This window comes from Podarcis cretensis (genome assembly GCF_951804945.1).
Source record: "Podarcis cretensis genome assembly, chromosome: 1".
NCBI lineage: Eukaryota > Metazoa > Chordata > Lepidosauria > Squamata > Lacertidae > Podarcis > Podarcis cretensis.
This window is the reverse complement of record NC_137170.1, coordinates 126,358,949-126,374,456: the sequence shown is the minus strand read 5'-3', so window position 1 is coordinate 126,374,456 and position 15,508 is coordinate 126,358,949. Positions and strand designations below refer to the sequence as shown.

Here is a 15,508-nt window from a genome sequence, read left to right as displayed (position 1 = left end):
AACCAGAACTTGCGGGAACTCAATTCCAACTTCTCTCACGTGGGCATCATAGCCATAAAAAGAGAACAAGAGAGGCCTCAATGGTGAGTTTTGGTACCTCTGCTTCTAGAAAAATAGCACTGATACATGTTCGTGTTTCTCTCTCCTCCTCATTCAATCCCCACAAAAACCCAGTGAGGTAGGTTGAGAGGAAGTGACTGGCCCAAGGTCACCCAGTGAACATTATGGCCAAATGGGGATTTGTTAAGAGTGATGTTTATTTATTTCCATTCCAAAAACAACCTGCAAACAAAAGCCCTAATGCTCCAAGGTTCCAAGGAAGGTTATGCACATCAAATCGCCACGTGTACCAAGAGTTCAAGTGACATCAGCTATGATGCTGATATTGTCATTCATTAATATTCCCAATATTCATTAAAATTCCCCAGAGTGGCTGGGGAAACTCAGCCAGATGGGCAGGGCATAAATCAATCAATCAATCAATCAATCAATCAATCAATCAATCAATCAATCAATTAATAATACCTTAAAAGAAAGGATGCAACTTAAAAAGAGAAGATATGTATTTATTCTTCTGCAAATAAGCAGAAGCTTGGGGGCCACAAAATATGAGTGCAGACAGCTGACAGCACCATAACGCAAAGCTATCAACGCTTACTTTAGTAGCTGACGTAATTACAAATTCCATATTCATATATAATAAGAATAATAAGTATTCTTTGCTGTAGCACTCAAACTCTCCTTTTTTAAAAAAAAGTAACAGATCACACAGTAATTATGAATGCAAAAGGACTGCAAGTTTTTGATCCTTCTGGATACGCTAGGAAGGGGAGGTTTTTTCAAAAGGTTGACCTTCATCTGAAGATAACACCAACCTCTCTCATTTTCCCTTTAAATAAAAGAGCATTTTCATGTGTTATATCAAGCTACTTCAACTCTGAAGAGCTTCTGCCATCTTTATAGATTACAAGTAGTCCAGAGGAACAAGAGCTTCCACTCTTGTTGACCTGTAACAAAACAAGTCTAGGACTTTTGACACGCTCATGAGCTGACATTAAGCCACTTTGCAAAATGAAAGGGCTCTCCCTTTGATATGTTCTATTTATACCCTCCCTGAGAGCTCTGAAATGCTTTAAAAATTGAGAGAGAGTGTGTGTGTCTCTGTACATGCACATGTGAAGGGATGATCTCTGAAATGCGCCTCCCTGCTCAGAGCCTTAATGCTCCTCTTGCCTTTTTGTGCATGTGTGCTTTTATCAGGGGCGTTACAATGAATCACTCCCTGTCATCCCGAGTCAATTGTTTTCTTAGCAAGCTCAGAAATAAAGCCCCAAAGCGAACGACAAGTGAATGCCCGATTTACCGATAGATCGCAATCGAGAGCTTAATAAATGGGCACAGCCACTGGCTTGCTTCAAATATTCATGAAGCCTACTCTGGTGCAAAATGCATTAAAGGTAGGAATAATGCCAGTAATATATGATCCTCTTTTGGAGACAAGGAGCTTTCGCAGATTAAAAGAAGCAAGACGTTAAAGACTTTAAACTGAATAGCCTTTGTTTTTTAACAGAGTGAAGGATCGTCACTAATGGAATGCTAAACCGTGGGTGTGCATGGCTGGGTGGGCGCCTTCCCACACACACACACACACATATTCACTTTCTGAAAAAGAAGTAAGGGAAATGTGCTAATCCTCTGCAGCTTGGAGTTACTGCTTCCAATACGGAATCAGAGTGTGTAATGGTTCTTTTTTTAAAAAAAAAAATCTTCATTTATTAGGGAGACAACACAAATTATCACTTTGATTTCTGACTCTGTGCTTGGGCCTTTAGCACCTTGACAACAATCTTCTGTTCCTCAATAAGGAATGCTCGTTTGCTTCTGTCACGAATGCATTTAGCACACATGGACCCACCATAGGCTCTGCTAACATGCTTCTTTGTTTTTGACAGCCTCATAAGAACTTTAGGGCGAACAGCACGAACACCATGAAGTCTTCCTGGGCACACGCCGCATGCAGACTTCGGTGCCTTACCCACTTTCTTGGTGTACAAATAAACAATCCTGTTGCCTGGTGTCCGGGATAGCCTGGTCTTGTTAGAGGCTGTGTTGTAGGACAACCTACGTCGGTATGTCAGACGCTGGACCATCGTGTCTGGAGTGGGAGCCAGCACCGGAAGAGCAAGTGTGTTCTAAGGGGGTTGCTCGTGCGTAAGTTGCCGCCACTCCTGGCTAGGTTGCCTGGTTGAACCCTTTCCTTCTGGACAGCCTTGCACTCGTGGCTGTCTCAGTTGCTGGCAGAATCCGTCAGTGGGTGTTTCTTAAACTTCTTCCAGCAAAGAAGTTCTTTGACGCCCAGTCGCCGCCTACTCTCCCTGCGCGGAAGTCTTCTGCGCAGGGAGGGTGTGGGCAGCGGAGGACCCATGCTCTCCCCGCTGGTCTCCGGTGAGGAGTCCAGGAGCCTTTTCTCCGATTCCCCCATCTGCCCCCCTTCTCCACTGGTGCTACGCTGATTTCCTTCCCCAGCGGATGGGCTGCCTCTCTCCCTACTGGGACCCTCTCCGGCATCCCTCTGGAGCCCTCTCTCCTCCTTTGGCTCTGATGGCAGTTCCCTGACAGAGTGGAAACATGGAATATTGTTAAGGGTCACTTAGAATCATAGAATTGTAGAGATGGAAGGGAAGCCAAGAGTTATCTAGTCCAACCCCCAGCAATGCAGGAATTTCAGCTAAAACATCCATGACAGATGGCCATCCAGTCTCTGCTTAAAAACCTCCAAGTAAGGAGAGTTCACAACCTCCTGCGGGAGTCTGTTGCCCTGTCAAACAGTTCTTACTGTCAGAAAGTTATTCCTGATGTTTTGTTGGAATCTCCTTTCTTGGGAGAAGAGTTGGTGGAAGAAGATTGGAAGAAATTTAAAAATTATTTACAGAAACACTGTAAAATTATTGAATGTTAAAATGATGTTGGAATGAAACGAAGCGGTTTTAGTAATAAGGTTAAATAGGAATATGTAAAAATGGATTGATATTAGATGAAAATATAAAGTTATAATATGTGAAGATAAAGAACTAAGATAAAACAAAGAGGGTAAGGATTTGCTGAATTAACTATCTGAACTGGAATACAAAAAAGGGAGGTGTGAGGAAGTCATGAAAATAAGTAAATGAACTGTAAGATATAGAAAGAGGGACTTATTTTTAACTGTTTTTATTTTTTCTGTAATTTGTATTTTTTGTTTTTTGTTTTTATCATTTTTGTAACCTTTTTTTATTGAAATTTTAATAAATATTATTTTTTTAAAAAAGGAATCTCCTTTCTTGTAACTTGAAACCATTGCCTCGAGGCCTACCCTTCAGAGCAGGAGAGAGAAGCTTGTTCCTGCTTCCACTTGAGATATTTGAAGATGGCTATCATATCTCCTCTCAGTCTCCTCTTTTCCAGGCTAAACATACCCAGCTCCTTCAAGCGCTCCTCATAAGGCTTGGTTTCCAGACCCTTGATCATCTCGGTTGCCCTCCTCTGCACATGTTCCAGTTTGCCAACATCCTTCTTAAATTGTGGTGCCCAGAACTGGACACAGTACTCCAGGTGTGGTCTGACCAAGGCAGAATAGAGCAGTACTGTTCCTTCCCTTGATCTGGACCCTATAGCATTACAGTGGAGCATCAGTTTTTGAACGTAATCAGTTCTGGAAGACCATTCGACTTCCAGAATGTTCGAAAACCGAAGATCAATGGGCTGGCTGGGAAGTCAATGAGGGAAAATGAAAAACATGCCTCGGCTTCTGAGGCGCATTCGAAAATGAAAGCAATTACATCAGGGTTTTCAGAATTCAGGTTCCAAATTGTTCGGCTTCTGAGATGCTCGAAAAGCAAGGTTCCACTGTACCTTTTTTTTTTTGCTGCTGTTGAGCACACTGTTGACTCATCTTAATCTTGGGACCCACCAAGACCCCTAGATCCTTTTCACATGTATTGCTAGTAAGCCAGGCACCCTCATTTTATAGAAGCAAACCCATTCCATAGAAGCAAACCCAGGTTTGCCACAAAAAGCATACACTAAGTATACTATCACTTCACATAGTAAAGTCTTCATGGAAATTATTGCAATTTTGGGTGGCATGGGGTAGCGGCAATGCACTGAAAGATTGAAGTAACTTATTCTTCCCAGTTTTTAAATTCAGTTTACGTTTGAAACACTCCTTTCAAGAAACAGCTAGTCGATACAGGTAACAGAGCACCCCAGATAATTTTCACAGTAAGAACTGATTGCTCAATTGAGTAGCCACCTGGTTCATGTGGTTTCTCTCCCTTTTAGGGAGCAGGGGGGGTATTATCCCGTCCTCCATTTCTTGGAGATTCATGGAGGATAAGGCTATCAATGCCTACAAGTTTTCAATGGCTATGTTTTTTTCTCCTCTGTTGGAAGCAGTGTGCCTCCAAAAACAAGGGGAACACATGAGAGAAGTGTGCTGCCAAGTCCCACTTATGGGCTTCCCATAGGCATTTGGGTTAGCCATCACAAGAAGACAATGTTGGCTTAGATGGGTTCTTCTTATGCTCCATGCCATTTATTTTTATTGATTTATTTCATTAAAATTATACGCTGCTCGAGTGTAAAAAGAGAGAGAGCTCAAAGTGGTTCACAGAAGAAAAAAAAAGCAGCAACATTATCAATAAGAGGAATGATCATCAAAAATTTATCATTTGCCCGATAATAAATGTTGGAAATGTAAAGAGATTGAAGGCACTTTCTTTCACCTTTGGTGGACGTGCCCAAAGATTAAGACCTTTTGGGAGATGATCTATAATGAAATGAAAAAGGTATTTAAATATACCTTCCAGAAGAAACCAGAGGCCTTTCTCTTGGGCATGGTCGGCCAATTGGTGCGAAAGGAGGATAGAACTTTTTTTATGTACGCCACAACAGCAGCAAGAATACTCATTGCAAAGTTTTGGAAAACACAAGATCTACCCACCCGGGAAGAATGGCAGATGAAGGTGATGGAGTACATGGAACTGGCTGAGATGACTGGCAGAATCCGGGACCAAGGAGAAGAGTCGGTGGAAGAAGATTGGAAAAAAATTAAAGTTTATCTTCAAAAATATTGTAAAATTAAGGACTGTTAGAAAGATGTTGGGAAAAGAAAACTATGTGGTTTTAGTGGAAATGATATAAAGGATTAAGTAAAAATGAGTTGGTGAAAGAGAGAATGTTAAATTATAGTATATTAAGATAAATTATTAAGATAAAAATAGGGTTGGAAGGATTTGCTGAAATAACAAATTGAATTAGAATACAAAAATGGGAGGTGTGATGAGGTCAAGGAAATAAGTGAATATAAACAAGTGATGTTGGATTTGTTTTTTTTTTGTTTTTCTCTTTCTGTTTTCTGTTTTTTTTGATGATGTTTTCTTCTTTTTTATATGTATTGTTTTTTCTGTTTTTTCTTTGATTGTTATTATTTTTCTTGCTTTTTTCTGCAATCTTTAAAATCTTAATAAAAACTTATTAAAAAAATAAGAGGAATGATCAACAATAATTTTAGACTTTCAAAATGTTAAGATAGCAGAAAACTAAAAACAGGTTAAAACTCACACTGACTTTATAAATATCTGGGTAGATAAAAGGTAAAGGAGCCCTGGATGGTTAAGTCCAGTTCAAGGTGACTATGGGGTTGCGGCGCTCATCTCACTTTTAGGCCGAGGGAGCTAGCATTTGTCTGCAGACAGCTTTCCGGGTCATGTGGCCAGCATGACTAAACCGCTTCTGGCACAACAGAACACCGTGATGGAAGCCAGAGTGCACAGAAACGCAGTTTACCTTCCTGCAGCAGTGGTATCTATTTATCTACTTGCACTGGTGTGCTTTCGAACTGCTAGGTTGGCAGGAGCTGGGACAGAGCAATGGGAGCTCACCCTGTCATGGGGATTTGAACCGCCAACCTTCTGACTGGCAAGCCTAAGAGGCTCAGTGGTTTAGACCACAGCGCCACCTGTATCTGGGTAGGCCTGTCTAAACAAAAATGTTTTCAGCAGGCACCAAAAAGGGTACAGCACAGACTCTTGGAGAAGGCTCATTTTGGACTGGATGGAGGCTGAACTGTGGAAAGGCCCATCTCATCACATCATCCCACAACCAGAGTAGAATGTACAAACTACAGAAGGTCTGGTTGACCCACACAACCCTCCTTCCTTTTTTCCTATAATAATAGGGTGCTCTTTCTTCTCTTCTGCAACTAAACAAGCTCCTGTCTGCACCACCATGCAAACGTGAATGTCAAGAGTCCTGCACTCCGAGTGGCTAATGCAGCAAAATGTATCAAAGTAAGGCAATTATAATTAATAGCGACAACAGCAGTGAGTATTCATTTTGCCGAGCGGGATTTGGCAGCCGACACAGAGAAGGGTTTGAGTGGGGGAAGGGGAGGCTGCAGAAAGGAGCAGACTGTACCCAATCAGAATAATGTTATTTGTTCTTCGAAAAATCATTAACAGCCCAGCTACATCTGCTGGGAACATCTGGGTTGCCTTCCTCCCCCAGCATTCAAGGTGGTTCTCAACCCATGGGTCCCCAGATGTTGTTGGACTACAACTCCCATCATCCCTGACCACTGGTCATGCTTCCTAGGAATGATGGGAGTTGTAGTCCAACAATATCTGGAGACCCACAGGTTGAGAAACACTGTGGTAGAGGGATGAGTCTGGGGCATTCATTCCTGTAGTCTCACAGCGATTGTCACTATGGGAGCAGGGCTGATGCCAGCTTTTGATGCCCACCACTACTGCACCACTTTCTCTCGCTCTCTTCCCGCCCCCTGCCCCCTCATTTCCATGTTAACCAATTGCAGAGAAAATCTGTTTGCATCTCTCCCCACCCCACAGCAAACCCGAAATTGCGGGAATGACGGGACAACATTTGGGGCAGTATACTGGCACACAGTTCTTTCTAGCTGTTTTCTTTTTCTTTTCTTTTTTTAAAATACTTTTCTTTTGCTTTAAACAAAGAGAAATAAATATAGACAATCAAAATTACAGAAGAAAATTCCTTAATAATAATGATGGTGAAGAAAGCTAAAAAAAAAATACAAAAAAATCTAAGTACATGGCATAGAACATAAGCCATTATGGGGGGGGGGGAGAAAAAAGAAAAGGGGGAGAAGGAGGAAAAGAAGAAAAAAAGAGAGAGAAAAGGAAAAAAGGGGGGGGGGGAGAAAAAAAGAAAAAAAAGAGGAAGATGAGCCAAAACACAAGAAGGCCGATCTACTGTACGCTTCCGTCAAGGTCACAACCGATCATTATTCTTATCAATTCTCTCTATCTGCATTCCATAGAATCCCTCATCTTGGTATCAGGGAACATTTCCCTATGCGGTATCATTCTAAACATAACCAGGTCTTTCTTGATGAACCCTTATCCCCTAGATAATTATTTAACTTTAAGCTGTTTCCATAGGGGAACAGAAACACAGATGTGTGGAAAGGGTGAGGGAGTAGCAACATTGTCCAATGATGCTCCTTACTGTGTCACACCATGCCCACTGGTGTGAAAGAAATTTAGTGTGATATGCCAGTATCAAAAAGCTGCCATTTCATAACACAACAGTTACCGCAGTGTGAAAGGAAACAGAACAACGTGGAAAACTAAGGTAATATTATAATCTGGAAAACTAAAGTAATATTATCCATGTCTAAATGCCCTCTTAGCCATTTTTATAAGGGAAGGCTAAAGACAGAAGATAATCCGCTTTAAATAGCTCGGACTGCATGCAAAACCCGCTTAACCTGTTTGACTGGAGGCTGAAAAGGTGAAAAGGAAATGTGAAATTATGACTTTTATCGTACCACCTTCAACTCTCTTTAACAATCGGTGTCCAACTCCAGCCTCAGCGCTGTTTGAAGCTTGCAGCCTCATCCCATTAAAACAGTGTAAATGAATGATAAATAATCAGATTTCAGGTGTGAGTGGGAGAAATTTGTTTCTATCTCTGCATTCTCTTTTTTTAAAAACAGAAGAACTTTTTGGTGTCTGTTATACTCAAGAAACACATTTGAGTTTTTCACCACAACTGAAACAGTACAACCTTAGCTACATTTCAAGGAGAGGAATTTGGAAGAAAAAGAATTATGAGGGGAAATCAAGCTTTTCAAGACAAATAAATCGATAATGAATGCATGTTACCATACCAAACATCCTCTGCATCTTCATCGCACTCTGCCCCGAATTGGCAAATGTCGCAGGTGGATGTTTCCTTTTGAATGGTTTCTCCAGAACCTTCACTGCCTGTGAAAGAAGAAATCAAGAAGAAACGCGTCAGTTTCCCAGTCCAAAATCTGTCACAAAATCAGCAATAATAAAGAAAACATCCCATCTACTTGTGTATAGTTTATATGTGCGAATGACTATGTCGCCTCTCAAACGTTTAGATTAGGAACGCAGAAAGAGCATAGAAAATTAACATACACTGAATCAAGCTGTTGGTTCATGTAGTTTAGTGTTGTCCACAACTGATTGGTAGGAGCTCTCCAAGGTACTGAAAGCATCCCCACCCTTGCCTGGAGATGGCGGGGATTGAACCTGGACTCTTCGGCATGCAAGGCAGGTGCTCTTCCACTCAGCTACAACCCTTCTGCAGCTTGGGGCTCTGTATTGAACACTAGGGTCACACTCAAACCACTCACTCACATAAGAGTTTAAAGCACTCTTATACAGTGGTACCTTGGGTTACATACACTTCAGGTTACATACGCTTCAGGTTACAGACTCCGCTAACCCAGAAATAGTACCTCAGGTTAAGAACTTTGCTCCAGACCAGGGAGAAGAGTCGGTGGAAGAAGATTGGAAGAAATTTAAAGTTTATTTACAGAAACATTGTAAAATTAAGGAATGTTAGAAGGAGGCTGGAATGAAGTTATGTGGCTTTAGCGGAAATATTGTAAAGGATTAAGTAAAAATAGACTGTTAATGGATGAAAGGAGGAAAGGTAAAGTTACATTATATTAAGATAAATTATAAGATAAAAATTGGGAAAGATGGAAAGGATTTGCTGAAATAGCTAACCGAAATAGAATACAAAAAAAAGGGAGGTGCGAGGAGGTCAAGGAAACAAGTAAATGAAAGATAAGTTATGGGAAGGTTCGTTGTGTTTTTTAATTGTTTCTATTTTTCTGTTTTTCTGTTTTTTTATAAAATTTCTTTTTTTTCTATTCTCTTCTTTCTTTATTGTGATGTGTTGTTAAGTTTTTGTTTGACTTGGAATTATCTTTTTCTCTTTTTGTAACATTTAAAACTTTAATAAATATTTTTTTTTTTTTAAAAAAGAACTTTGCTCCAGGATGAGAACACAAATCGTGCGGTGGTGGTGTGGCAGCAGCGGGAGGCCCCATTAGCTAAAGTAGTGCTTCAGGTTAAGAACAGTTTCAGGTTAAGAATGGACCTCCGGAATGAATTAAGTACTTAACCCGAGGTACCACTGTACCACTTTTACAGTCATGAATTACCCCAAAGAATCATGGGAGCTGTAGTTGGTTTAAGGTTGCAGGGAATTTTAGCTCTATGAGGGGCAGAACCCTTAATAATCTACAGTTCCTAGGGTTCTTCCTTTCATGGGAAGGGGGAGCCACAACTGTGGTGCAAGAGTGCCTTAAATGTACGTTTCCGAGCACAATTCAAAGTGTTGGTGCTGACCTTTAAAGCCCTAAACGGCCTCGGTCCAGTATATCTGAAGGAGCGTCTCCTCCCCCATCGTTCTGCCCAGACACTGAGGTCCAGCTCCGAGGGCCTTCTGGCGGTTCCCTCACTGCGAGAGGCCAATTTACAGGGAACCAGGCAGAGGGCCTTCTCGGTAGTGGCGCCCACCCTGTGGAATGCCCTCCCATCAGATGTCAAAGCGATAAACAACTACCTGACATTCAGAAGACATCTGAAGGCAGCCCTGTTCAGGGAAGTTTTTAATATGTGACATTTTAGTGAATTTTTCATCTTTGTTGGAAGTCGCCCAGAGTGGCTGGGGAAACCCAGCCAGATGGGCGGGGTACAAATAATAAATTATTATTATTATTATTATAGTATGGTGCAGATGCAACCTAATAGGATGTGTCTCTTGCTGCACATGTTCTAGGACACATCTGCAATGTGTCGATGACCGGTTGGTCACATAAATGCAGGCACTTCTCACCATTCTCAGGAATCATGTCTTTGCAAAGTTTCCGATGGCGCACTGTTCCCAATCACATATATGTGTAGGCATGTTGTAGACATGCGCTGCCATGTGTGCTGGGTGGGTGGTAGTGGCGCCTGCTCTCTTCCCACCATGCACTTGTTCAGAACACCAATGTGATTGTTGTACCAATTTGGGAGGTTTCGTGAGGCAAGGAAAGCAATATTGCAATGAGATGGTTAGCGGTGAACTTAGGCAGCAAAGGGTGAATTTGTGCATTTTCCCCAACTTATGTTTTTTTAAAAAACCACAGTCAGCCTTGGTTGCTGCTGTAGTGGCAGATGTTGGGCACTGTTGCTTAAAGCCCTTTTGCTTTGGCTGTCTTCTGTTCAAAATTGCCCCTCTCCCAGCCGCTACCCCATCTTTAGGAATGAAGAAATGGGAAGAAAGACAGCTGGGAGAGAGAGCTATTTTGAATGGAAAAGAGGCAGAAAGGAAAGGGTGAATTAGCACCTGCCACCCTCTGCTAGTACTCTGCTTAAAAATGGCTGTTTTTCATAATAATAATAATAATAATAATAATAATAATAATAATAATTTATACCACGCACTCCCCAGCCAAGACCAGGCTCAGGGTGGCTAACAAGCAATAATAAAAGCAAGTTGAATGAATACAACTTAAAAACAAAATTAAAATACAACATTAAAATATTGAAACTTTAAAATATTAAAATGTAGCCTCATCGTAGGAGGAGAAAGGAAAAGAAAAAGAAAAAAGAGAAAAAAAAGAGGGGGAGGGAATCAAATTGGCTCCAAGCCAAAGGTCAGGCGGAACAACTCTGTCTTACAGGCCCTGCGGAAAGAAATCAGATCCTGCAGGGCCCTGGTCTCATGAGGCAGAGCGTTCCACCAGGCTGGAGTCAGAGTTGAAAAGGCCCTGGCTCTGGTTGAAGCTAATCTAACTTCCTTAGGGCCTGGGACCACTAGGGTGTTGCTATCTATAGACCTTGAGGCTCTCCGTGGGGCATACTGGGAGAGGCGGTCCTGTAGGTATGAGGGTCCTAGGCCGTGAAGGGCTTTAAAGGTCAAAAGCAGCACCTTAAATCTGACCCTGTACTCCACCGGGAGCCAGTGCAGCTGGAAAAGCACTGGGTGAATATGCTCCCATGGCAGAGACCCTGTGAGGAGCCTCGCTGCAGCATTCTGCACCCGCTGGCGTTTCTGGGACAGCTTCAAGGGCAGCCCCGCGTAAAGCGAATTACAGTAGTCAAGCCTGGAGGTGACCATCGCATAAGGATGAAACAATCACCCTGTGTGTAGCTTCAGCCAAAGTGTGTAATGATTGGCAGAGGAAGGGAGAGTTCAGTGCTGTCCAATGTAAAAAGTCCCAGGTTCAACACTTGACAGCTCCAAGTAGGGTTGATATTCTGGAGATCTTCTGTCTGTCAGCGAGGGAAATACTGAGCTAGTCAGACCAATGGTCTGATCAGTATAAAGCAACTTCCCGTGTTCCTAAAACAACAGTCTAAGGACTGGTTCACACTGAAAACTACAGGGCAGTTTTTGTCAGCGGAGTTTAACACACGCTATGGGTTCTTGTTTGGTATGACTCAACAAGGAGCTGCACTCAGTCCCCAAAGCGGCTCCATGGAGGAGCTTTGGAACTTAAAAAAGAAAATTAATTGGCTTCACTCACGAGAAAGAAAATATTCGTGCCCACATATGCAGCCCATTACAATGAAAGTTTCCCTTAGGGCGAAATTGTCAGATCAGAGATGGCTTGAGATGTGATCAGCTTCCCATCTTCTTTGAATTCCATGTGACCGATGGAGCAGCTCAGTTAGAAATGGGAGAGGAGGGAAGAGGAGGTTTATTCTCCTGCATGCAAACTCCCAGGTCCCGACCCGCTTCTCAAGTAGGTGTAGCAGTTGCAAAACTTTAACATCTTTACAAGATGCCTCCGAGGCAAGGCAGGCAGTTGGTGTTCACCATAGCAGAGATCGCTGAAAGAATATAGCAGCCATTACCTTTATGAGATGGGCGCTTTAAGGAGTGAGTGAGGTGTAGGGCAACCTCTCCCCCCCCCAATGAATTGCCTATAATTAAGAACAAATGTATCTGCTAATCTTGGTTTCTCTCCATTTTTCATTTTTCTAATCCTAAATTCAGTAACTGTTATGTAAAGAAGCAACAGAAAGCAATGGAGAGAACGTCAAGAGGCGTATATACAAAGATGGATGCGAGACGCTATAAAAAGAGACTGTGTGTATATTAGAACAAATTAACTCTAAAATGCTGGTGGATTTTGAAAAGGATTGCATATGCAATTTTTGCCTAATACACACATTTTGCAGCACAATTCTTCTAAGATAATGAACATTTGTGCATTACAGTGGTACCTCGCAAGACGAATGCCTCGTAAGACGAAAAACTCGCAAAACGAAAGAGTTTTTCGTTTTTTGAGTTGCTTCGCAAGACGGATTTCCCTATGGGCTTGCTTCGCAAGACGAAAACGTCTTGTAAGTTTGTTTCCTTTGTCTTGCAAGTTTGTTTCCTTTTTCTTAAAACCATGCATTCACTTCGAGGAGCAACTCATAGCACGCGGTGTGGTAGCCTTTTTTGAGGTTTTTGAAGACTTTGGTGATTTCTGAAGCTTTTCCAACGTCTGTGCTTCGCAAGACGAAAAAACCGCAAGACGAAAAAACTCGCAGAACGAATTAATTTCATCTTGCGAGGCACCACTGTATTTTCATGGGTATGTGTATTTCTACGCACACTATGCCCTAGTAGATGCATAGAATATGCCCACTGCTGGGCTGGAGCACTGCACTGCAAAATTCTGAGACGTGCGAAATTGGAAGCTAGCTGTGTTTCAGTTCACGTTCATGTAGATTACGAAGATTCACCTTTAACTGTGAACTGAATCCATTTCCCCCGTTCTTCAATCCGCACCCATGATTCACATTGCCAAACCATGTTCTGCACTTCTCTCTTTCCTGTAGGCTGGTGAGCCCAATTGGTATTTCTCAGGGCACAGATCTGGCACGGGGTCCTCCAATGGTTGTTCACTGTGCTGATGTTTGAAAAGCACCTGACACAGCTCAGCCAAATGACAACATTTGCTCTGCCCAGCCAGTGCCCACTACGACTAGAAATAACAATAGCTACAATTACATTTCCCCCCCCTGTTTTTCGTAATGTATCAAATTTCTTTTTGTTTTGTTCTGTTTTGTTTTCTACCTGGATATGTGTCTTTCTTTCTTTCTGTGGTGTAGTGGTTAAGAGCGCTAGACTTGTAATCTGGGGAACCGAGTTTACGTCTCCGCTCTTCCACATACGGCTGCTGGGTGACCTTGGGCCAGTCACACTTCTCTGAAGTCTCTCAGCCCCACTCACCTCACAGAGTGTTTGTTGTGGGGGAGGAAGGGAAAGGACAATGTTAGCCGCTTTGAGACTCCTTAAAGGGAGTGAAAGGCGGGATATCAAATCCAAACTCTTCTTTCTTTCTTTCTTTCTTTCTTTCTTTCTTTCTTTCTTTCTTTCTTTCTCTCTCTCTCTCTCTCTCTCTCTCTCGGTGTCTTATCTTCCTCGGTACACTTGTAATTATGTACATTTTATTTTTAATAAAGAACACGTACACACACACACACACACACACACACACACACTGAAAGGCTGCTCTGTACAGCCACTGCTCACTATGACTGGAAACAGCTTATATGCTAGGATAACTGCCCTTCACCTTCAGGTTGCAAAATAAATTTAACAACTATCCATAAAACTTTTTTTTTTCAAAAGCTCCATGAGAAGTGCCAGGCATCACATCGCTCAATAATTAAGCCTTTGTAAACCTGCCAGATTGTCCAAGTTCTGAAAAACAAGCTCCTTCATTTTTAGCAAAATTTCTCTCTCTGCTTTTAAGTCCCTCTGGAAAAAAACAACACTTTCCATGTATTTATATTTAATTTAACAGGATTGTCTTTGGTCTCTCTTCCCCCAGCTAAATGCCCGCAGCTTCAGTGTATCCTTTTATAATGTTCCAGTGTTAGCAGGTATGCTTTTCCCACAGACAACATATGTTTTCAAGAGGAAGAGCAGCGTTTTAAATCTGTATTCCAAACACTCAGCATCCAGGGATGGTTTACATTGTGAATAGTAAGTGAACCTTTCGCAGACAGCAAGTTCAACGCATAAGCAGAGCATCCTCCCTTCATTTTTTATTAGAAATGAGCTGGTAGTGCTTTCATTGCAATTGCCATTGGTGAACAAGGAGAGTAACTGGGCTGGGAGAACTGAACTACCCAGGCATTATTCCCTGGCATTAAATTAAAACAGCAGTTGCCTTTCTTTTATTTATTTTTTCTCCCATTGGTCTCAACAGCGGTGTTACCTGGCGATAAAATTTGTTTAAAGTGAATTCTCTTCCCACCCCACTGTGCAGATGAGTGCCCTGATAAAACCAGACAACCTAGAAAGAGTTATTTTCTCCTTATTTCCTGCTGCTATTTAAGCTTTCAGAGTGTAAGATGTTCATTTTCTAAGGTGACCCGAGGGCTGTCGTCTCCCTCCCTGGCCTTTAGGTTTTGCACCATTTTGCACATGCCTCCAAGAAACCTTCCATGAGTCTTCAGAGAATATATATATATATATATATATATATATATATATATATATATATATATAAGCATTGGGAAGCATTTCGCGCAGCATTCAGAAAACCCTATCTGTGATTATTTTCAAGATGTTAGCAAAATGCCTGCTGGCTCCGGCCAAAGATCCCCCTCGTCTAACATCCTGTTTTCACATTGGCCAACTGGAAGCCTGCAAGATTCTGTAGGCAAAATATGGACTCTACCGGCATGCAATCATTTACCTATTTATCAAAAATATTTAAATCCTGCTTTTACCCCCTCCACAAGGGAGTTGCACAAAGCGGCTTACAAATAAAAAGGCAAAACGTAACAGCAACAATGGCCCGGTGGTTAAAACAGGAAATGAATAAAACTAAAACCAGCAGCAAGAAATCACACACACACACACACACACACACACATGGGCACAAAGATATGGGCACCCAGACCTCTCTCTCTTTGGACCCCAGGACTCTCCCTAGACCATACTCCCTCACTTGGCCTGCTTTTCACTCTCCTCCAGTGGGCTTGGCTGGAAGGTATGCTTGAAGTCTGATAATGCCTCCTGGTTTCTAGGATGGAGGCTAGAGAGGAGGATGTGAGCATGTGTAGAAACTAGCCTATTGTACACAGGTAACATGTGAATGAAAGGGACGCGGGTGGTGCTGTGGTCTAAACCACAGAGCCTAGGACTTGCCGATCAGAAGGTTGGTGGT

At 42.1% G+C, this 15,508-nt stretch overlaps 1 protein-coding gene and 1 pseudogene across 2 annotated transcripts in view; both read right to left on the bottom strand.

Annotated features, from left to right (window-relative positions):
• Window positions 1-15,508, bottom strand: part of TMEFF2 (transmembrane protein with EGF like and two follistatin like domains 2) — a 244,754-nt gene that overhangs the window by 72,827 nt on the left and 156,419 nt on the right. The window contains exon 5 of the mRNA XM_079981791.1: window positions 8,189-8,285. Coding sequence (XP_079837917.1) covers window positions 8,189-8,285 — 97 coding nt within the window. The remainder of the gene's footprint in view (window positions 1-8,188; window positions 8,286-15,508) is intronic.
• Window positions 1,745-2,183, bottom strand: LOC307213617 (large ribosomal subunit protein eL34 pseudogene; annotated as a pseudogene). Its single transcript has one exon. The product of its transcript is annotated as a large ribosomal subunit protein eL34 pseudogene (transcript).